At 43.1% G+C, this 23,266-nt stretch overlaps 1 protein-coding gene across 5 annotated transcripts in view; it reads left to right on the top strand.

Moving 5' to 3' along the window:
* TNS3 (tensin 3) overlaps positions 1–23,266 on the top strand; it is a 343,736-nt gene that overhangs the window by 77,746 nt on the left and 242,724 nt on the right. For all 5 annotated transcript variants that reach the window (XM_048839218.2, XM_048839219.2, XM_048839220.2 and 2 more), the window contains one exon: positions 8,554–8,665. In XM_048839218.2, coding sequence (XP_048695175.2) covers positions 8,554–8,665 — 112 coding nt within the window. The remainder of the gene's footprint in view (positions 1–8,553; positions 8,666–23,266) is intronic.

Genomic DNA, 23,266 nt, shown 5'->3' on the forward strand with positions numbered 1-23,266 from the left:
TTTGCCTGACTTTAGGCAAGAAGTGAGCAAAAAGTATCTTGGGTTGATATGGTTCAATTGCTGTGCTACATGGTTTTTACTGTGCATGTAAAATTCAATATAGGTCTGAGTGGTTTGAAGTGCAGAATGCTTATGGGACTATAGACCCACTGCTTATAGTTTTCTATTAACTGGAAGTGATACAGTGGATTGTTTCTGGGGGTAGCATTTGGATTTTTCCTTATCCCAAAAGAGGAAACAATAAAAAGCATTTAATGGTTTGGTACAAAATGTTGATTCTATAAACACACATGGATACATTTTCTTTATATCTTCCTAGGAATACAATAGAGTAATATAGCATCAGATTTACACTATTAAGTTACATTAGGGAAAAATAATCCATTTAGAAGTAACATATGGCTTAGTTATATTCAAGCTAGGTTACTGCGTATGTGTGTGTCTCTCTGTGTGTGTATATTTAGTATATATACTAAAATTTTGAAATTTTAGACATTTTTAGGATTTTGTCTTCAAGAAGATGATTATCTGTACTGAGTTTTTTAAGAATGTTCACTTGAATTTTTGATGCAAAGATCTAAAGCCCATTGTACCCTTCAAAAGACACATGCTATATCACTGTTGCAGTTTGATAGTGGGAACGTATGGTTAGAATTAAAATGTACACAAGCTGTTTGGTTCTGGCCTTTAGTAAATAATGACTGTTATTCCCTGGCCTGGTATTTGAGCATGTCTAGGTGATCATAGATGTAATTGTAATCATCCAGTTTAAGTCTCTGCCAAGGTTGAAAAGCTGTGTCAGTGCTGCTGTCAACTAACTGGTTCGGGCCTCTCTTCTCATCTTAATCGAAACTAAAGAGTGTTTCTTGTACTTTGATATAGCTATAAACTACAAACGTCTTCTTAGAATTGAGATTCATAGACTCCAAGGCCAGAAGTCACACTGTGAACATCTAGTCTGATCTCCTGTGGAACCCAGGCCAGAGGACTTTCCCAATGTAATTCCTAGAGCAGATCTTTTGGAAAAACAGCCAGTTTTGATTAAAAAATACCAGTGATGGAGAATCCACCATGACCCTTGGTAAATTGTTCCAATGGTTAATTATCCTCACTGTTAAAAAATTTATGCCTTATTCCCTGTCTGAATTTTTCTACTTTCATCTTCTAGCCACTGGATCATGTTATACCTTTTTCTGCTAGGTTGAAGAGCCCATTATTAAATATTTGTTCCCCATGTACAATCTTATAGACTGTAATCAAGTCACCCTTTAGCCATCTGTTTGTTGAGCTAAATAGATTGAGCTCCTTAAGGCTATCACTATAAAGCATGCTTTCTATTCCATTAATCATTCTTATGGCTCTTCTCTGAACCCACTGCAATTTATGAGCATCCTTCTTGAATTGTGGGCACCAGAACTGCACACAATATTCCAACAGTGCTTGCACCTGTTCCAAACATAGAGGTGAAATAACCTCTCTACTCCTGCTCACGAGTCCCCCTGTTTATACATCCCAGGATCACATTAGTTCTTTTGGCCACGGCATCACATTGGGAGCTCATGTTCACCTGGTTATCCATCCCCAACTGATATCTTTTTCAGATTCTTGCTTCCCAGAATAGAGTCTCCCACCTTGTAAGTATGGTCTACATTGTTTGCTCCTACATGTATACATTTACATATTATTTGCTTATGCCCAGTTTATCAAGTGATCCAGATTGCACTGAATCAGTGACCTGTCTTCTTTATTATTTACCACTCCCTCACTGTTTATGTCATTTGCAAACTTTATCCATTATGATTTTATGGGGCCGGACGAGTTGCATCCGAGAGTGCTGAAGGAATTGGCGGCTGTGATTGCAGAGCCATTGGCCATTATCTTGAAAACTCGTGGCAAACGGGGGAAGTCCCGGATGACTGGAAAAAGGCTAATGTAGTGCCAATCTTTAAAAAAGGGAAGAAGGAGGATCCTGGGAACTACAGGCCAGTCAGCCTCACCTCAGTCCCTGGAAAAATCATGGAGCAGGTCCTCAAGGAATCAATTCTGAAGCACTTAGAGGAGAGGAAAGTGATCAAGAACAGTCAGCATGGATTCACCAAGAGCAAGTCATGCCTGACTAATATAATTGCCTTCTATGATGAGATAACTGGCTCTGTGGATGAGGGGAAAGCAGTGGACGTGTTGTTTCTTGACTTTAGCAAAGCTTTTGACACGGTCTCCCACAGTATTCTTGTCAACAAGTTAAGGAAGTATGGGCTGGAAGAATGCACTATAAGGTGGGTAGAAAGCTGGCTAGATTGTCGGGCTCAACGGGTAGTTATCAATGGTTCCATGTCTAGTTGGCAGCCGGTATCAAGTGGAGTGCCCCAAGGGTCGGTCCTGGGGCCGGTTTTGTTCAATATCTTCATAAATGATCTGGAGGATGGTGTGGATTGCACTCTCAGCAAATTTGCGGATGATACTAAACTGGGAGGAGTGGTAGATACGCTGGAGGGGAGGGATAGGATACAGAAGGATCTAGACAAATTGGAGGATTGGACCAAAAGAAATCTGATGAGGTTCAATAAGGATAAGTGCAGGGTCCTGCACTTAGGACGGAAGAACCCAATGCACAGCTACAGACTAGGGACCGAATGGCTAGGCAGCAGTTCTGCGGAAAAGGACCTAGGGGTGACAGTGGACGAGAAGCTGGATATGAGTCAGCAGTGTGCCCTTGTTGCCAAGAAGGCCAATGGCATTTTGGGATGTATAAGTAGGGGCATAGTGAGCAGATCGAGGGACGTGATCGTTCCCCTCTATTCGACATTGGTGAGGCCTCATCTGGAGTACTGTGTCCAGTTTTGGGCCCCACACTTCAAGAAGGATGTGGATAAATTGGAGAGAGTCCAGCGAAGGGCAACAAAAATGATTAGGGGTCTGGAACACATGACTTATGAGGAGAGGCTGAGGGAGCTGTGATTGTTTAGTCTGCAGAAGAGAAGAATGAGGGGGGATTTGATAGCTGCTTTCAGCTACCTGAAAGGGGGTTCCAAAGAGGATGGCTCTAGACTGTTCTCAATGGTAGCAGATGACAGAACGAGGAGTAATGGTCTCAAGTTGCAGTGGGGGAGGTTTAGATTGGATATTAGGAAAAACTTTTTCACTAAGAGGGTGGTGAAACACTGGAATGCGTTACCTAGGGAGGTGGTAGAATCTCCTTCCTTAGAGGTTTTTAAGGTCAGGCTTGACAAAGCCCTGGCTGGGATGATTTAACTGGGATTTGGTCCTGCTTCGAGCAGGGGGTTGGACTAGATGACCTTCTGGGGTCCCTTCCAACCCTTATATTCTATGATTCTATGATTCTATGTTTTCTTCCAGGTCATTGATAAAAATCTTAAGTAGCATAAGGCCAAGAACCATTCCTTATGAGGGAACCCATTGGAAACACACCCACTCAGTGACAATTCCCCATTTACAATTACAATTCCCCATTTACAATTCCCCTATTAGTTAGCCAGTTTTTAATTCATTTAATATATGCTATGTTAATTTGATCTTGTGCTAGTTTTTTAATCAAAATGTTGTGTGGTACCAAGTCAAATGTCTTAGAGAAGTCTAGGTATGTTATATCAACATGATTACCTTACCAAGTTGTCATCTCATATTAAAAAAAATCAAGTTAGTTTGACAAGATTGATTTTTCTGTAAACCTATGTTGATTTGCATTAATTATATTACCCTCCTTTAATTCTTTATTAATCAAGTCCCATCTCAGCCATTCCATTATCTTCCATAAGATTGATATCATATGTATATCATGATATATCTCAGAATTGGAAAAGGTCTAGAGAAGGGCAACAAAAATGATTAGGGGTAAGGTACAGCTTCCATATGAGAAGGGATTAAAAAAACTGGACTGTTCAGATTAGAAAAGATACGACTAAGGGAGACTTATAAAATCGTGAATGGAATAGGGAAGAGTAACTTACTGAACAGGCAGCAGGTTTAAAACAAACTAAATGATGTACTTCTTCACACAATGCACAGTCAATCTGTGGAACTCATTGCCAGGGGATGCAGTAAAGGCTAAAAGTATAACTGGGTTCAAAAAAGACTTAGATAAGTTCATGGAGGATAGGTCTATCAATGGCTATTAGCCAAGGTCAAGGACACAAGCCCATGCTCTGGTTGTCCCTAAACCTCCAACTGCCAGAAATATGTGGCAGTGGTGGTAGTCAGAGAGTCACTACTGGGCTAGATGGACCTTTGGTAAGACCCAGGATGGCCATTATTATATTCATAAGACTGGCCTATAATTATCCTGGTCTTCCTATTTTTAAAAAATTGGCACATTAGCTTTTTTCCCAGTCTTTTGAAATTCTTTCACTGTTCAACACTTACTGAACATCAACATTAATGGTCCAGTGAGCTCCTGAACCAGCTCTTATTAAAATCTTGGATGCAAGTTTTCTGGCCACACAGATTTTTCAAATGTCTAACATTAATAGTTTCTGTTTAACATCCTCCAGAGATACTAGTGGAATGGAAAGAGTGTTATCACCCTTTGATGAGACTATATTATCTATTTTTCCCCAAATACAGAACAGAAATATTTATTGAACTCTTCTGCCTTTTTTACATTACTATTGATAATTTTACCATTTCCATCGAGTAATGGACCAATACTATTGTCAGGATTAGTTTTGTTCCTAGTATATTTTAAAAACTCCTCCCTATTGTCTTTAACTCTGCCGGCCATAGATTTTTCCTTGTGTCTCTTTGTTTCCTTTCTCAATGTTCAGCAGTTTCTCACTTCTGATTTATATTCATTACTATCAACTTCCCCTTTCTTCCATTTGTTATATATATAGCTGCCTTCACTTCCCCTCTAAATTAGGTTGTTATTTTAACCAGCACAGCCTTCTTCCTCAGTTGTGGGATTGTGGCTTTTGGAGCATCTGTGTAAGGTGTTCTTAAATTATTCCCAATTATCATTCACATTTTTGGATTAAATTCTTCCTCCCATGATAATTTTGTATGTCCCCCAAATCCCCTGGGCTGTTGTTTGAACACTGATGTAAATTTACATCTGATGACACGTGGAAGACCGTATAGCTGTTTGTGCTGTCACTACATAGTAAAAATGGTGAGCTGTGAGAAATATTTGAAGTCAGCATAGCTGAGGATCCACTTCTGAATTTCCACACTGAGGCCCCGATTCTGCTCTCAGTTATTCTGGTGCAAATCTAGAATAACTCCATTGTGCCTTTGTTGGATTCAAGGTCTAGACTGTTTCCTTGTGTGGTTTGAAGAGAGAGATAGAGAGAGAGAGATTGCTTTTTGAAAAAGAGAAATGGCATAATGCCAGCAATCAAGACCAGCACTAATTACAGTTTGTCCCTCAGGCAGGTAATCAGTCTGTAACCTGTGGTGCTGCACTCTCTCTTCCAATTTTGGCTCCTAACAATTAAATGCAATTTAGATTCCAGCCCTGAACCTTATGAAAGTGGGAGTATTGTTGCTGCCTCCCCATGTTTTCCTCTTGGCACCATCCCTATTGGAGGACTGAGAATGCCATTCCAGGTGATAACAAAGGAAGCCTGATCCAGGCTCCTTCGCATTTCACAATGAAAGTGTTATGTACTGATAATGCACAGGCAAATGTTATTACTCCATCCACTAAGTGAATTGTTACATGAATTCCTTGGAGATCCAACTGTAGAATAGATATAAAATTGAGCAGCAAAACAAGCAAATGAAAAAAAAGAAGTGTGTGCCCTTCTGTTGCTATGAAAGATAATACTGACCAAAAACTATCCTCAAACATCCCCGCCACAAAAAAAAAAAAATTGATCTTTACATTACAAGTAAATTATAATGATTAATTGGTTAGTAAATGGATCAAGCCCTAGCCATGTTAAAGACTGAATTTTGCTCTGAAAACAACAGCAACATCCATACTCCTCTGGGACAATGCAGATTACCACGCTCAGAGTAAAGCGCATGAGAGGTGGGGGTAAAAATTCTTGGTGGAGGGGATCTGGCAGTGGAGCAAACTTCCAGGGAAGATCTGGCAAATCCACAGCCTGACTGTCTTTAGGAAATCTTATAAAAACGTCCTCTTTCAACCCATAAGAATGACATTAACACACTAACAACACCTACTACCTGTAAACTCCAACAACCACAAAAAAAAGATAAAATTAATAAAATCTAAAAAATGTAAAACCAATAATACCTCCTCAACCAGAATTCTTACCTGGAAAAGGGAGACGTTCCAGAGATTCCGCTAAGTCCATTAGAAATTTTGTTTTTGCTATGGTGATTTTATGTGACAGTTGCTTAGACACTATGGTGATGTGCAACACTGTAGAACCCTAACGTAGAATATCATCAGGTCTTTAAATTCAATGGCCCCAATGCTCCCTCACTAACCACAATGTGAATTAGGGGTAACTCCACTGAAATCAGAGAAGTTGCAGTGATGTAACTGGGACTTGTGCTCCTTACGAGGGAGCTTTTCAAAAGCCCCTATTTCTGATGTAAACAAAGAAAACAGGAAAAAGATCTTTGAGCAGAAACTTGATGTATTGTTTATTATTTGTGCCAATTCCTGTATAATGTAAGAATGGAAAAAGGCACAAATGCACTTATGTTCTTTGCAATGCATCTTTAATATACATCATAACTATAGTCCTGATTTTCAGCTAATGGTAAAGTAGCGCTAAGCAGACATATACAAGATGATTATAAATACCTCAAACATATAGGAAGTTTTGTGACTCCAGCTTTTATCGGCATACACTTAGCAATCAGCCTGAATAATTAATAAGGCATAATAATAATGCAGTACAACTTTATTCATGACTGTTTTGTCTAGTATTAAATATTCCAAAGGAATGGGATCTTCCACCATTTCCCTAGGAAGAGTATTCCACAGTTTAATACATCTCACTATCAGACAGTTTTTTCTGAAGTTCAGCCTAAATTTTATTTCTTCACTTCAAATAATTCCTTCTGGATACGTATAGTAATATTAGTACTTAGCACTTTTCATCCTTAGATCCCACAGCACTTCACAAAGAAAGGTAAATATCATGATCCCCATTTTACAGATGGGGAAAACAAGGTGCAAAGTCACACAATGAATAAATGAAGGAACAATTTCAGAACCATAAACCAAACCCAAATCTTGTGCATTGCACCATGCTGTCTCTAACATTGGAAAGTTTGCACCCTTCAGGGGTTTGTAAATTGTTCTTATGAGCTCCTAGCTATACTTTCAAGTTAGGTTGTCTGTTATGGAGGGACATGTTTCCAGGTAGGTATACTAGATAGCAGTAGTGCAGTGCAATTGCTCAAGAGTAAACATGTGCGCTGTATTCTAATAGCTACAGAGAGTGATTTGTGTGTGCATGAAGGGGGAGGTAAATATGGGGCTTATAGAAACTCTATTGAGATTTTCATTGTCCAAAGCAGCCTCTTTGTTCCTTTTTTTAATTATATACCAAATTTTGCTTCCCATTTCTAAGTCGGACTTCAGCCAACGACCATACTATTTTGCAGCCAGCATGGCATTATTTCTGCTTTGCCTTTCTGCAGTAGACATGCTTTGTCCAGTGATGAGAGAGGGGCAGAATTTTTACCCGCTAGTTCGTGGCATGTTCTTTCTTGGTTTGTGAAAATATCCAGTATTGCAGAAGAAGAGACAGAAATCATTTTCCATTATTAAATTTTAAAAGGGGTTTAGGATAATTAAGAGATGCTTCCTAAAAGTTCGCTAATGGATTTGAATGTTAGGCTTTTGGAGAGGAACCGGGAGTTGTCTCTCTGTGTCTTGGGGTTACAATAGCCCTCACTGTTGTATTATCTATGTACTTCCTGGTCTGCATATTGAAGTTCCCAGCGGACTTCATGGAGTTGTCTACTCTTTTCCCTTCCCTGATTATAAGAGATCCTGTTTATTTGTGTGTTTGTTTATTTGTTTAAATAAATTATTTCAGTAATTGTGGGACCAATCCAAAGAAAAACATTAAAGGTTTACCTACACCAGAAAAAGTACACTCATTTAACTTAAGCGTGATTTTAAATGGATATAGTTAAACTGGTACAAAAGACAGTGTAGACATTCTTGCTTTGATTTAAACCAAGAATAATTCAATTTAGCAACTGAAATAAGAAAGTCCGAACAGCTTTTTGCACCAATAAGTTAAATAGTCAATATGGCATTACTTACATTCCATAAATCAACTTAAAACCAATTTAAATTAAACCAGTGGAACTGTCTTCGATAGAGAAAGCATTAGGTTAGTAGACAGACGCTTAATCTCACTTAAATTACCTTTTAGTGGCTCCTAATTCTTTAGTGTAATAACGAATTCTACAGTAATTGTTCAAAATATTACACCATACAATGTCAGTAAAGCAGCATTTGGGGAGATTGAGTGAGTACTGTTGAATAATGCAATAAGTGGTAGTTGTTTTGGCTATTTATAAATTTCATTTGTTTTCTTACATTTAAAGAGTAACATTCAAAAGTTGACAAGAGCTCTGACATTTTCTCCTCTATTCCAGCCTGAAAACCTTGCTTCGAGTTCTCATACTTTCAAAAACAAGACCTTTAAAAAACTCAAAGACTGTAGTATCTGCAAACAAGCCATAGACAGCCAAGGCATTTCCTGCAGAGGTGAGTAACATCTGATGTGGCCTATTTATTGTCTTGCTATTTAAAACACTGCCTTTTAGACTAGTGCTGAAGAGCTAGGAATTAATAATTTTGGAATTACCCCTGTGCTAAATGTCTATATACTCTAACTTGTTTGCTCTGTGTGTTCAGCATTAGACTTAATTTTTATTTGGACTTGTATAGATATGTGCCTTTATTAGCTATGCTATTCAGGCCGGTTCCAGAATAAGACTGTCTGTGCAAGTTCTGTTAGGAGCATGTGTGTGTGAATGAGTGAGTTGATAGATGCCTATGGAATTTAGCCTGCAAATCAGGAAGTGACCCTGAGCTCACTGAGGCATGAAAGCTTTCTCTGCATGAATTCTTTACTGAAATTCAGCAGAGCTGCCATTTTTTTACAGTTGCTTTATGGTCTTGTATTTCAAGTCTGTGATTCAGAATAATCATTCACACAGACACCGAGGGGGCTCGTTCTTCTGATTCCACATGCAAAGGAGGGGGGAGTCAGTTGCCTCTGGCACAGTTTCCCCCCTCTCTCCTTTCTATCATACAGAAGACCCTCCGTGGGTCCAGGGATCCTCACCTGGGGAAAAGGCAGGAAGTGTAGTAGGGATGGGAATGAAAGAGAGAGACCTTTTTCCCTTTCTGCACACAAGCAGTAAATATACCCAAAGTGCGGATTCATGAGGCTTCGTTAATTTTTTCTCACTGCTCTGTCAGCATAGAGACTCACACTTGAGGGGGAGGATAGTTATTGGGGCATCTGTCAGTAGGGTTGCAAAGTAATCAGTTTGCAGCACAGCACGAGAGTAAGAGAATGGGGCCTTTTTCATAAATGACCTTGAGATCTGCCTGGATCTCAGGGACCCACAAGTTCTACCTTCCTTCTTCCATGAAAAAATTTGGGAAAAGCTCAAGATTTGCTTCCCTCTAGGTCTCCCCATGGGAGGGTTTGATCCTCCATTGATTTCAGCTAGTTAATGTTTAACAATGTCTTGTTACTCCACCTTAATAAATCTGTCTCTCTAGCAAATGCACATATAATCCACCTATTTAATATAAGCAAATGCTTATTGCCCCTCGCCTTAGATATAGACCAATAATTTCATTTTATGAAGTATCTGCTTGGTGCTAGTGGCATTTTTCTAATGAAATGGAGATTTCTTTCTTCCTGTCTTTCACCAAGAGGCCCAGCCTCTGTATTCCTTGCACTTTGCAAAACTCTCATTAGGCGTTAATGGGAGATTTGGGTATGTAAAGAATGCAGGATTAGGTGGGAGGGGTGTGTGTATGTGTGTACGTACATGCGTTCTTGAAAAGGTATCAACGTCACAAATGGACAGTTACATGAATAATAGTCCATTTGTTCAGCATTAGTTCAAAGGCATTTTGTTATAATTGCTGGAATGTCAGAAAATGTACAAATAATACAGCCGCCGTCAGCTTTGAAGAGGTTTAATCCCTAATGAGGCGTTCCCTAGAATTTCATTATTTTCATTTCTGGGGATCCAGCAGCATAAAAGAACCATGGATCTGGCTAGGGAGGAGTTCCCTCACGCAGGAACTGAATAAGACAGCCACAGGCTATCTTACAAAGCCCACTCCACAAGCTCCGATATAGGGGCCAGCGGCTGGAAGGGGAACATCAGTAGAGCTGTAAAGGACTATGGACAGTTTGGGTTGGGTAGTTGTAGCTTAGGCACTGTTTCAGCCCCTGCGGCAACCCAGAATCAGAAAGGCACAAAGGTGGTTACAGCCGCCTTACCGCTCCTCTTCCTAGGCAGCCAGTGTTTTGTTGTACCTCCCTCAGGCCGATCACAAAGTTACACCCAATATGTTTAAACAACATTTCATCCCACCTCCGTATCATTAAGGCTACATCTACAATGCACACCTCTTGCAGCTACATGTAGGGTATGTGTAGCTACGTGTCGGTGATGTGGAGCTACATATGTCAGTGAAAGCCTCTGCCAGGGGAGAGTTCAGTGGGGAAAGGCTCAGCAGCAGGCTGAGCCTTTCCCCACTGATGGAGTCATTCCCTGTGGCAGGGAAAGGTTCCAGCCATGTTGGGTACACACCCACAGGGTTCAGGTATGTTTTTGCTCTACTTGCCTAAGCTGTGAATCTATACTGTTGGAGGCAGGGGCGGCAAGTTATGTGGGCCCGTGGTTCCCGGGCTCCAGCAAATTCAGGACCCGGGGCCCGGCTCCACCAGTGTTCGGGGCCAGGTCTCTCTGCCAGCCCCACTTGCCGCCCCTGTGTGCCTCCCCCAGAGCGTCCCCTGGCCCCGCCTGCTGTCCCCACGTGTCTCCCCCGAGCATCCCTGCCTGCCCTGGGCCTCGGGTTGCTGCCCCTTGCAGCTCTGTGCTGCACTCCCCGGCCTCAGCCGGCTACAAGGGAGTAGAGCCGGAGTCAGGCTGAAGCGGCTGCTGTGCTTGTGGGAGGAAGAGGCGTATGGCAGTCACCCTCAACCCGGCAGACTCTGAGGGGGACGCTTATCCTGGCTGGACCTCCTGAGCTGCAGCCTGGGGTGGGGAGGGGCTTGGGTGAATGTCGTGTGGGGGTCGGGGACATTCCCTCCCTCCCCCGGAGCTTGCTGCTGACGGCTGTGAGAGGGCTGAGGGGAATCCTCCTCTCTGGCCCCCTGCCAAGCTGTGGGGTAGCCTGCCTGCTGCACCCCAAACTCCTCATCCCTGGCCCAGCCCCACACCCTGCACCTCCTCCTGCCCCCCAACCTCCTGTCCCACTCCAGAGCCCACCCCCCCAACTCCCTCCCAGAGCCTGCACCTCTCCTGCACCCAAAATCTCTCCCAGAGCCTGCATCCCGCACCCCTTCCTGCACCCCAACCCCCTACCCGAGCCCAGAGCCTGAACCCAACACCCAAACTCTGTCCCAGAGCTCGCAAAACCTCCCACACCCAAACTTCCTCCCAGAGCCTGCACCCCAAAACTCTCCTACACCCAAACTCACTCTCAGAACCTTAGGCAGGTGTGAGTGGAGAGGGTTTTGGACCCGTTCTGGGCACCACCAAAAAGTATACAAACCTGCCGCCCCTGGGAAGTGTCATGCATTTACTCTACACAGTGCTGAAAGGCGTGTGCAGTATAGACATACTGTAAGGGTGAAATTATCCATCTGATTAATTAGGTTTTATCCCATAATTAAGGTTCCACAAAAGGTGGAATTACCACACCAACCTTTGGGCACATTGCTGGGTGGCAGCACAGTCCCTCCCACCACTATTATTCTACAATTGCCAAGCCCTGAATGCAAAAAACATAACTCAGCCCCAAAACATTCATGAGGTTGGTCCAAAATCATGAGAGCTTAAAACAATGTTGTTGTTTTGAGCTGTCTTCCGATTTTTGAACTCCCCCTACCCAACCTGCAGATTGTCCATGACAAATAGTGTTGCCAATGCATGTACAATTCTGGCCACCTTACCCCCTATATCATCATCATTCTTCTTCTTCTTCTTCTCAGTGCGTCAATTAAGTTTGTGTTCCAGCCTCTACTTCAACAGCATTGTCAACTCTCTACATTTCTTTGCCAGGAAGGCTATTTTGGCTGGGGCTGGAGCTAATCTAGGTTCCACAAGCTTGAGCCCTCTCTTAAATTTCAGTCCTGTCTGGTGGGGGGGAAACCCTCTGATTGTTTGCCTTCCCCAGTTCTCCATCTCCTGCGGAAGAGCATCCAATCAAGGCTGCTGTAGGAGAAAGACAGAGGGGGTTGAAGAAGCCCTGGAGCTGCAGGAGAGGAGCAGTGGGGTTGGGGGAGAATTGATGTGTGGCAGGATTGACCGAACTGGGGTCAGGCAAATGTGGAGGCTGGGGTGGAGGGTGTCACAGAATTGATCTGGAGGCTGTGCGGGAGAGACAGAAGTTATTAATTAGAATGTTGAGGTCTTGGAGAGAAGCTGGAAACTCCAGGCCATGAGGCAGCCAGTGAGAGCTCCGGCAACGGGGGCCAAAATCACCTCGTTCCATAAATCTAGGAGAGTTGGGAACACTAATTGTCACACACACTGGGAGTGGGCAGAGGATGTTCAAAAATCAAAAGACAGACCAAAAAACACAATATATTGGGTTTTGGGGGCCAATCTCGTGAATTTTGAACTTTGGGGGTTGGCAGTGTTGCATCAACTCTGCATCCTCAGGTCCCAATCAATTAATGTCCTGGCTTCCAGCCCCACATTTGCTCCTCCTGAAGTTAGGCAGGTTTTTCATCCCTCCACAGTAGTGCAGCTCCAAGGGATCCTCTCCCTCTTCCCAGGCCTGGTGTTACAGTGTTAGAAATAGTCCAAGGGGAGAGGAGCAGAGAAGAGAGGACCTGTTATTCACAGGAGGGGAGTGGGGAGCAGAGCAACCCTGATCTGCTGCTCCCTCATAAAAATGATACGGTTGCTCCTTCTGGACAACCTTACTGCATTATCCAAAACTCCTCTCAGCTTCTGAAGGGAAGGGCAAAGAAAGCTCTGCATGCACCTGCAGCAGCTGCTGTTGGCTGTTCTTGTCCAGGCTGTGGGAAGCTCAGTAAACCAGACCAGGTTTTCCCTGGACAGCTGAAATAATGGCGGGAGTTCCTCACGTCTCTGGCAGTGTGGCTTCAGCAGGGGCCAAACTTCCCTTACTCATGAATCCCGAGAGCTGGCAACACAGTGTGCTAGCCTCAGGGAGGGAATAGTTGCCACCCTTTCTTACCTCTTTGGGCAAAGACTGGCAACCCTGGAGTTACATAACTGCACAGTCGGTGCCGCTATATTTGAGACCCTTGGGTCCCCCAACGTGCTGCACACATTGTGCAGAGGCCACTTGCTGGGCTGCTCTTCAACTGCCTCTCCCTGTGGAGAGTTAAAGCAGCCCGTCTAGAGCACTTGTGCAGGCGGCTCTCTGAGGGTTAAGTGAATTCCTTCCAAAGTTAACAGATACAGCACTATCCCATTTCATTGCTGTTACCTTTGGCTTTGTAATTGCTTGATGCTCAGCTCACTGTCACGTATGTCTCCTGGGTGCTGGCAGACGCGCTACTGCATTGCTACACAGCAGCAGCAGCAACCCATTGCCTTGTGGCAGCAGACGGTACAATAGGACTGGTAGCCGTCATCGTCATGTCTGAGGTGCTCCTGGCCGCATCGGTCAGGAGTGCCTGGGCAGAAATGGGTGCAGAGACTACTTTAGGAGTGACTCGACCAGGTCAATCTCTTTAGTCCTGCAGGCAGTCCTATTGTACCATCTTTTGGTGGGCAGGCAGGAGATGTGGATGGCTTGCAGTCCTTCTGCACCGTCTGCTGCCAGCCAAAGATGTAAAAGATAGATGGAGTGGATCAAAACAAGAAATAGACCAGATTTGTTTTGTATTCATTTGCTCCCCCCTTCCCTCCCTCTGTGAAGTCCTGCCTGAAATATGAGAGGGAAGGATAGCTTAGTGGGTTGAGCATTGGCCTGCTAAACCCAGGGTTTTGAGTTCAATCCTTGAGGGTGCCATTCTGTGTGCCATTGTTTTTGTTTCTCCTTGATGTAAAGCCACCCCCTTTGTTGATTTTGATTCCCTGTAAGCCAACCCTGTAAGCCATGTCGTCAGTCGCCCCTCCCTCCATCAGTGCAACGGCAGACAATCGTTCCGCGCCTTTTTTCTGTGCAGACGCCGTACCACGGCAAACATGGAGCCCCTCTCAGATCACTTTGGCAATTAGGAGCACATTAAACACCACACGCATTATCCAGCAGTATATGCAGCACCGGAACCTGGCAGAGCGATACCGGGCGAGTAGGCGACATCAGCGTGGTAACATGAGTGATGAGGACATGGACACAGACTTCTCTCAAAGCAGGGGCCCTGGCAATGTGGGCATCATGGTGCTAATGGGGCAGGTTCATGCAGTGGAACGCCGATTCTGGGCTCGGGAAACAAGCACAGACTGGTGGGACTGCATAGTGTTGCAGGTCTGGGATGATTCCCAGTGGCTGCGAAACTTTCGCATGCGTAAGGGCACTTTCATGGAACTTTGTGACTTGCTTTCCCCTGCCCTGAAGCGCATGAATACCAAGATGAGAGCTGCCCTCACAGTTGAGAAGTGAGTGGCGATAGCCCTCTGGAAGCTTGCAACACCAGACAGCTACCGGTCAGTCGGGAATCAATTTGGAGTGGGCAAATCTACTGTGGGGGCTGCTGTGATGCAAGTAGCCAATGCAATCAAAGATCTGCTGAATCAAGGGTAGTGACCCTGGGAAATGTGCAGGTTATAGTGGATGGCTTTGCTGCAATGGGATTCCCTAACTGTGGTGGGGCCATAGACGGAACACATGTCCCTATCTTGGCACCGGAGCACCAAGCCGGCGAGTACATAAACCGCAAGGGGTAATTTTCAATAGTGCTGCAAGCACTGGTGGATCACAAGGGACATTTCACCAACATCAACGTGAGGTGGCCGGGAAAGGTACATGACGCTCGCATCTTCAGGAACTCTGGTCTGTTTCAAAAGCTGCAAGAAGGGACTTTCTTCCCAGACTAGAAAATAACCATTGGGGATATTGAAATGTCTATAGTTATCCTTGGGGACCCAGCCTACCCCTTAATGCCATGGCTCATGAAGCCGTACACAGGCAGCCTGGACAGTAGTCAGGAGCTGTTCAACTACAGGCTGAGCAAGTGCAGAACGGTGGTAGAATGTACATTTGGATGTTTAAAAGCATGCTGGCGCAGTTTACTGACTCGGTTAGACCTCAGCAAAACCAATATTCCCACTGTTATTACTGCTTGCTGTGTGCTCCACAATATCTGTGAGAGTAAGGGGGAGACGTTTATGGTGGGGTGGGAGGTTGAGGCAAATCGCCTGGCCGCTGATTACGTGCAGGGCAGTTAGAAGAGCACAGGAGGACGCGGTGCGCATCAGAGAAGCTTTGAAGACCAGTTTCATGGCTGGCCAGGCTACGGTGTGAAAGTTCTGTTTGTTTCTCCTTGACGAAACCCCCCGCCCCTTAGTTCACTCTACTTCCCTGTAAGCTAAGCACCCTCCCCTCCTCCCTTTGATCACCATTTGCAGAGGCAATAAAGTAATTCTTTATTAATTCATCACACAAATAGGGGGATAACTGCCAAGGTAGCCTGGGAACGGTGGTGGAGGAGAGAAGCACCAGGAGGGGTGGTGGAGGAGGGAAGGACAAGGACATACAGCACTTTAAAAGTTTAAAAGTTTAAAACTTATTGAATGCCAGCCTTTTGCTGCTTGGGCAATCCTCTGGGGTGGAGTTGCTAGGTGTTCGGAGGCCCCCCCACCGCGTCTTGGGCGTCTGGCTATGGAACTTGGGGAGGAGGGTGGTTGGTTACACAGGGGCGGCCTGTGCTCCTGCTGCCTTTCCTGCAGCTCAACCATATGCTGGAACACATTAGTTTAATCCTCCAGCAGCCTCAGCATTGAATCCTGCCTCCTCTCATCACACTGCCGCCACCTTTCAGCTTCAGCCCTCTCTTCAGCCCGCCACTTACTCTCTTCAGCCCACCACCTCTCCTCCCGGTCATTTTGTGCTTTCCTGCACTCTGACATTGTCTGCCTCCATGCTTTCGTCTGTGCTCCGTCAGTGTGGGAGGACAGCATGAGCTCAGAGAACATTTCATCACAAGTGCGTTTTTTTCTCCTTCTAATCTTGTCTAGCCTCTCCTTGAAACACATGCAGCTGGTGGAGAAAAAAAAAAGGGACAGTGGTATTTAAAAAGACACATTTTATAGAACAATGGCTATACTCTTTCATGATAAACCTTGCTGTTAACATTACATACACAGCACATGTGCTTTTGTTCCAAGGTCACATTTTGCCTCCCCCCTCCCCATGGCTAACAGTGGGGAACATTTCTGTTCAGCCACAGGCAAACGGCCCAGCAGGAACGGGCACCTCTGAATGTCTCCTTAAGAAAAGCACCCTATTTCAACCAGGTGACCATGAATGATATCACTCTCCTGAGGATAACACAGAGAGATAAAGAACGGATGTTGTTTGAATGCCAGCAAACATACACTGCAATGCTTTGTTCTACAATGATTCCTGAGTACGTGCTACTGGCCTGGTGTGGTAAAGTGCCCTACCATGGTGGGTGGAATAAGGCTGCCCTCCTCAGAAACCTTTTGCAAAGGCTTTGGGAGTACATCCAGGAGAGCCGTAAACGCCAGGGCAAATTAATCATTAAACATGCTTGCTTTAAACAATATATAGTATTTTAAAAGGTACACTCACCAGAGGTCCCTTCTCCACCTGGTGGGTCCGGGAGGCAGCCTTGGGTGGGTTCGGGGAGTACTGGCTCCAGGTCCAGGGTGAGAAACAGTTCCTGGCTGTCGGGAAAACCAGTTTCTCCGCTTGCTTGCTGTGAGCTATCTACAACTTCATCATCATCATCTTCCTCATCCCCAAAACTTGCTTCTGTGTTGCCTCCATCTCCACTGAAGGAGTCAAACAACATGGCTGGGGTAGTGGTGGCTGAACTCCCTAAAATGGCATGCAGCTCACGATAGAAGTGGCATGTTTGGGGCTCTGACCTGGAGCGGCCGTTTGCCTCTCTGGTTTTCTGGTAGGCTTGCCTCAGCTCCTTAAGTTTCACGTGGCACTGCTTTGGGTCCCTGTTATGGCCTCTGTCCTTCATGCCCTGGGAGATTTTGACAAATGTTTTGGCATTTTGAAAACTGGAACGGAGTTCTGATAGCATGGATTCCTCTCCCCATACAGCGATCAGATCCCGTACCTCCCGTTCGGTCCATGCTGGAGCTCTTTTGCGATTCTGGGACTCCATCATGGTCACCTCTGCTGATGAGCTCTGCATGGTCACCTCTGCTGATGAGCTCTGGCCAGTGTGGCAAGCTGCAGGTGACCAAGCAAACAGGAAATTGAAATTCAAAAGTTTGCAGGCCTTTTCCTGTCTACTTGGCCAGTGCATCTGAGTTGAGAGTGCTGTCCAGAGCAGTCACAATAGAGCACTCTGGGATAGCTCCCGGAGGCCAATACCGTCTAATTGCATCCACAGTACCCCAAATTCGACCCGGCAAGGCCGATTTCAGTGCTAATCCCCTTGTCGGGGGTGGAGTAAGGAAATCGATTTTAAGAGCCCTTTAAGTCAAAAAAAAGGGCTTCATCGTGTGGACGGGTGCAGGTTAAATCGATGTAATGCTGCTAAATTCGACCTCAACTCCTAGTGTAGACCAGGGCTAAGTACAGTAAAGGTGAAGCTGGTGTGGGGGAAAAGAAATGTCTTCACTTATAAGATGGTTGCTTTGTGGATTGATGAGAAAATCTTACTTACTGACAGGTTTCAGAGTAGCAGCCATGTTAGTCTGTATTTGCAAAAAGAACAGGAATACTTGTGGCACCTTAGAGACTAACAAATTTATTTGAGCATAAGCTTTCGTGAGCTACAGCTCACTTCACTGGATGCATTCTGTAGCTCACAAAAGCTTATGCTCAAATAAATTTGTTAGTCTCTAAGGTGCCACAAGTACTCCTTTTCTTTTTTCTTACTTACTGTTTGTCTTTAGAAAATAATAGCTCTTTGTACAGATTGTAAGTTATTTCCCGCCTGTAATATCTTATCAGCTGCAAGAAAGCTACATGTCAGAAAAAGGAGGGAAAGGGGAAAGCTCCAGATTGACTTGTGTGTAGTTTATTGTGCTTATTTAGCAATGAATCATCTGTTCTTTGTATGGAAACAGCCATCATTGGGTATTGTAATAATCAGATAACTTTTTTTTTTTGGTGCAAAGCACGTTGCTTGCCAGGGTGCGGTTTTGGCCTTTTCTTAAAGGCACTGTGTCCTTCATTCAGATCTAGCTCTGAATGGAGTTTCTAAAAATTCTCTCTGAAAAGTGAATGATTGACCTACAAAGGGGTACATGAATGATGATGTCATCTTGTCCTAGTAAACTTTAGCCCTCCTCAGACAAGCATGTTCAGTTCCAGTGATTTTAATGGCCTCTATAGAAAAAGGAATACAAAAGGAAGGAGGATCTGGGGAAATGCGGAGGCTAGATAACTAAGCTAGTGTGTATTCCCATACCTGGTAAACTGAATCATGGCGAAGATATTTCTTTGATACCATATTTCAACGCGAAGGAGCAATCAAGCTTTGATTTTTACAATAATTTTGTACATTTCTTCAGAAGGCAGAGTGCTATTTTGCTCTCCTAGTCATAACAGAGGGGTTTCAAAGCTTGCAGATAATGGTTCTGCAATATGCAAGTCAATCTTGTGAGTTCAGGTTTAAAACTTAAACCTTTCCCCCAAGATTCTTCAGTTTAATTAATTTCAAATTAGAGATCAGAATTGTTTAGCCATTTATACTTTATTAGGTACCAAAAGAGTTGCCTAACTATGATCCCTCTCTCAAGCTGTCTGGAGTGGCTCGTGACTGTGAGTGCCTGCCTCAGGGCAGACTGTCAAGAACAGGGCAGATACCTCAAACTGCTGATATGTTCTATAATTAGATTTTACCAAGCCAATAACAAATGTGAACTTCTGGGTCACTATAATAGTTTTACCGTGGAGTTACAGACATAGAGTAGACTCCTTAGACTCTCCAGTAGTGATCTTTCAATTTGAAGAGTCTTTCAGGGCAGACCCAGGGGGCAGCCACTGGGGATCTCTGGTTGCAGTTAGGTGTTTCTGGCCTTGTGAGAGTTCAATCAGCAAAGAGATGAAAAATCTTCCCATCAACTATTTTTATTTCCTTCTTCCAGCATTCAGAGCGATGGGATGAGGCGTTCCGTACAAACTTCTCCTTGGGTGCATGGGGCAATTAACAAAGCTTTTGTCTTATAATGGCCCACTTAAATTTTGACAGTTCTCCTGGATGAGCGGGGGGGGGGGGTGTGATTCCTGTGCCTGGGTTCACAAATTCAGCGCAAATGTTTTCAAAGTTACTAAGCAAAACTTATATGTTTTCTTATAGAATGAAATACAGACATTACAAGTGAGATTAATGCCTGCAGCAACGAACACGCATTTCACAGAGTCTGAACATAAATACGTTCTTATGAGACTAACACCTATTTTGTGCAAAGCTAACATACAAGTGAACTGATCTAGTCTCCAGCTATGAGTTTGTCAGTTCTTAGCTAATGCCTGCAGACCTGGCAAGAGATGGCCTCTGGTCTGCCAGCATCATAAAATCAGTTCTATTTCTGCCTCTTTAAATTGTGTTTTTTATCTTTCTGGTAGCTGATTATCATATTACTGAAAAGGTGCATTAATTTGTTTTTCCTTTGTAAATCAGTTACTACAGCCATGTAGGTTTTTTTAAAAAAACAATTATTGTTTGTTTTGGCTGTTATATTGTGGTCTTAATCTTTCATCAGTCAAATGATTGCTTGCGGCAGAACAATACACCAAGGCACATTATATGTTCTGATTTTTTCCGGCTGCTGCAAATTACTTCTCCAGCAGATGCAAATCAAATTGGAGGCAGTTTGGGAAGGCATGAATTTTTCTTAGCAATACTTAAAGCCATCCATTTTCAGCTTTTACATTTTTACGGAAAAATTCCTGGAATTTACAAAAGCTATTATTTGTTTTTTGCTGATTTTTCACATAAAATTTAGACCACTCTAGTACATGAAAATATTGATTATGTTAAGAAAATCCTATATGTTACATTACACAGATGTGCTTATGTTAATCTAAGTGTAAATGCAAAGCCCTGCCTGTTTAAAGTAAGGCAACTCAGTGAAAGAAACACACACATGCATGCAAGTGCACACATGTATGTACTGTTAATGTACAGTTCATGAAATAAACCATAGCATTAAACTGCTTTTACTTTTAATATTCTTTTGTCCATTTGTTGCTTTGTTTCTGTCCTCCTGTCCCCAGTGTTAACCCCAATATTTTACCCAGAATACTGTGAAGTTAATTTTTAGCACCGGTTTTCATCCTTTTTTAAATTTTTGTTATAAACACTGATAAATTCCTGGGAAAGTTTAAACAAAATAATAAAAACAAAGGTCCTTGGTAATACTGTGTTAATTCTCATATATAGAGTATGGGTGTGTGAAGTAGTGATTAACCAAGAATTCAAACCTCTTTTTATCATTTGAAAAAATGTTTTTAACTATTGAAACATTAATTTGTGTTTACATTGTATGGACTTTGGATGCAAGAACTGTCATTTTCTATATGTTTGTACAGCACCTAGCACAAACAAGCCCAGGCCTGACGGATGCCTCTGGGTGCTATTATGTTATAAATTGATTGTTGTGGTGATGATTTTTTATTATTATGTCAGTCTTCAGTAGACCAAATACCCGAAGCAAAACTGTTCTTACTGTATGACCATTAAAAAAAATCTGGCTGTGTGAGATTTCCAGACCAAAGCAATTAATAACAGTTTAGATGAGCATAAAAATTGTGGTTCAAACCAAGCCAAATCTCCCTTTGTTAATCTAAATCAGTCATGAATACACCTGTACAAATAGACAAAAGTTCTCCATCTTATATTGGGCCAAATTCTCTGTGATGTACAACCTAAGTGACCCACTGGTGTTGCACCTGACTTGCAGTGTGTATTTAGGGTAGTATATGCCCGGGATACAGTCAAGGATGGTAGGGCCCAATCTCACTTATCTGCTAAAAGTTGCATTTTGACTTTCCACATACCCTCAGACAAAGGCAAACGGTCCTCCAAACTAAGGGCTGCAGTTATTTTAAAATCCCTGTCTTAGACTGGGTGACCCCATGGAACAAGTCCAGGACTATCTCCTCTGGGTCTAGGTGACGATTAGAAGGTGACCTCAAGGGGACTATTAGACTACTAGAAGGTGCACCTCAAGTGCACGTCTAGATCATAATGAATCCAGAGCCTTCGACCAACCAGACCATGAGATGGGATTTTTAAGACAACTGCTTTGTGTTCTGGAAGCCAGATAGTCTCTCTGTGAAATTCATCTTTATGCCCAGACCCTGCACAAGTCTTGTGATCCACTCTACCCCTGTTTTACAGGTTTAAGTCAGACATCTATAGTGCACAGGGTCTCTGTATGCAGTGATGAATTTTATCCTTTGTTAGTAGCAAGCTAAAATGTATTTTTATAGTGGGTCTGATCTGGACTTGGGAAATTGTTGCTAGTACTTTTTAAGAATACGATGTAATATAGTCGAATAGCAAGTGCTTTCAAATACTTTTAAATAGCTAAATGCAGTGATAACATATTAGCCTGGCATATAATCTGAAAAGCATGCTTGTGTCTGGTTTTGGGTTTGGCAGATGAGCACAGATTGTCAGCTGGAAATGTCAAAGGAATTTGAGCCTTGCCAGGGTCAGTTGCATTATAGTGATTTTTTGTTGAATTTGAATGTTGAGTACGTGTTGTGTGTGTGTATATGTTCATGAATATATAAATAAAAATTGTGGTAAATGAACATACCGTACATTTGTCCTAATTTGTGAGCAAAAAGGGATATAGGGCCAGATCCACGGTCTCTTAGAGACAATGGAAAAACTACCATCGACTTCAATGGACTTTTGGTCAGGCTCACAGTTGCTACTTCCACTTCCACATGATACTTTATTTTCTCTCTCTCTCCCTCTCTTTATTTATTTATTCTCAGGCTCTGATCCAGCAAATCTCATTGACTTCAATGGGACTACTCAGGTGTGTAAAGATAAGCATGTGGATAAGTGTTTTCAGGTTCTGGGTTTAGTGGTGTTTGCCAATGGCGTAGGCTGGACATGGCTCAGTTGCTGTTTCACTGGTCTAAAGAACAAAAAAGCTGATTACTGTTTAGATCACTGTTATACACAAATACAGGGTAGTTGCTAATCAAATCCAGTTGGGAGTAGGGAAGGCACGTGGAGTTGCAAGGGTATGGTTGGTGATTGCCCATTACCCATGTTATACATTTTTGATTACTATTGTTATTGAACATTTCATGATACTATAAATTATCATTTATAGTGAGAGCAACTGCAGATACATATAGACCAAATGTACACATAATCAGCAATAACTCCCACAGATTTAATAAAAGGCAACTAATTAGCACAACCATACAGAGGACGTGGTCTCTTTCTCAGGAGTCCAACAAAGTTTATTTAAACTAATTAATCATCTGTGCAGTAATGTTTCAATACAGAACTTGGCTTACATAGTACTGCATACCTATTCATAATTAAAGGGGAGATGGAAAATGGAAAACTGAGCAAAGAATCACCAGAATGTACAGAGACCCACAAAGAGCCACTATAATTAGTAGAACAAAATAATAATGTTTTATATTTACCTTGCATACCCTTTCATACCAAAGGATCCCAGAGCACTTCACAAATGATATACAGGCTTTAGCACTGAAGTGCAACCGTCTCTGGGGTTGAGGGTAACAGAGGAGTAACCTTCACACAGCACTTTGGGAGGGAGGCAAGAGGGAGCGTTTTGGCCAGGGATACTTTCCTACTCTTAAACATCCTATTACGTTTTTTGAACATTCATATCAACCAACACAAACCTCAGATTTTATGGTCACATCAGAAAAGCTTAAAACTCAAATCCATTTAACTCAGAATGATAAGAGCTGAATCAGTCATGCCAGGATTTGCACTTGTGATTATAAAGCGTGTAGGTATTTGCAAGC

The sequence above is a fragment of the Caretta caretta genome, chromosome 2, assembly GCF_965140235.1.
Source record: "Caretta caretta isolate rCarCar2 chromosome 2, rCarCar1.hap1, whole genome shotgun sequence".
Classification (NCBI taxonomy): domain Eukaryota; kingdom Metazoa; phylum Chordata; order Testudines; family Cheloniidae; genus Caretta; species Caretta caretta.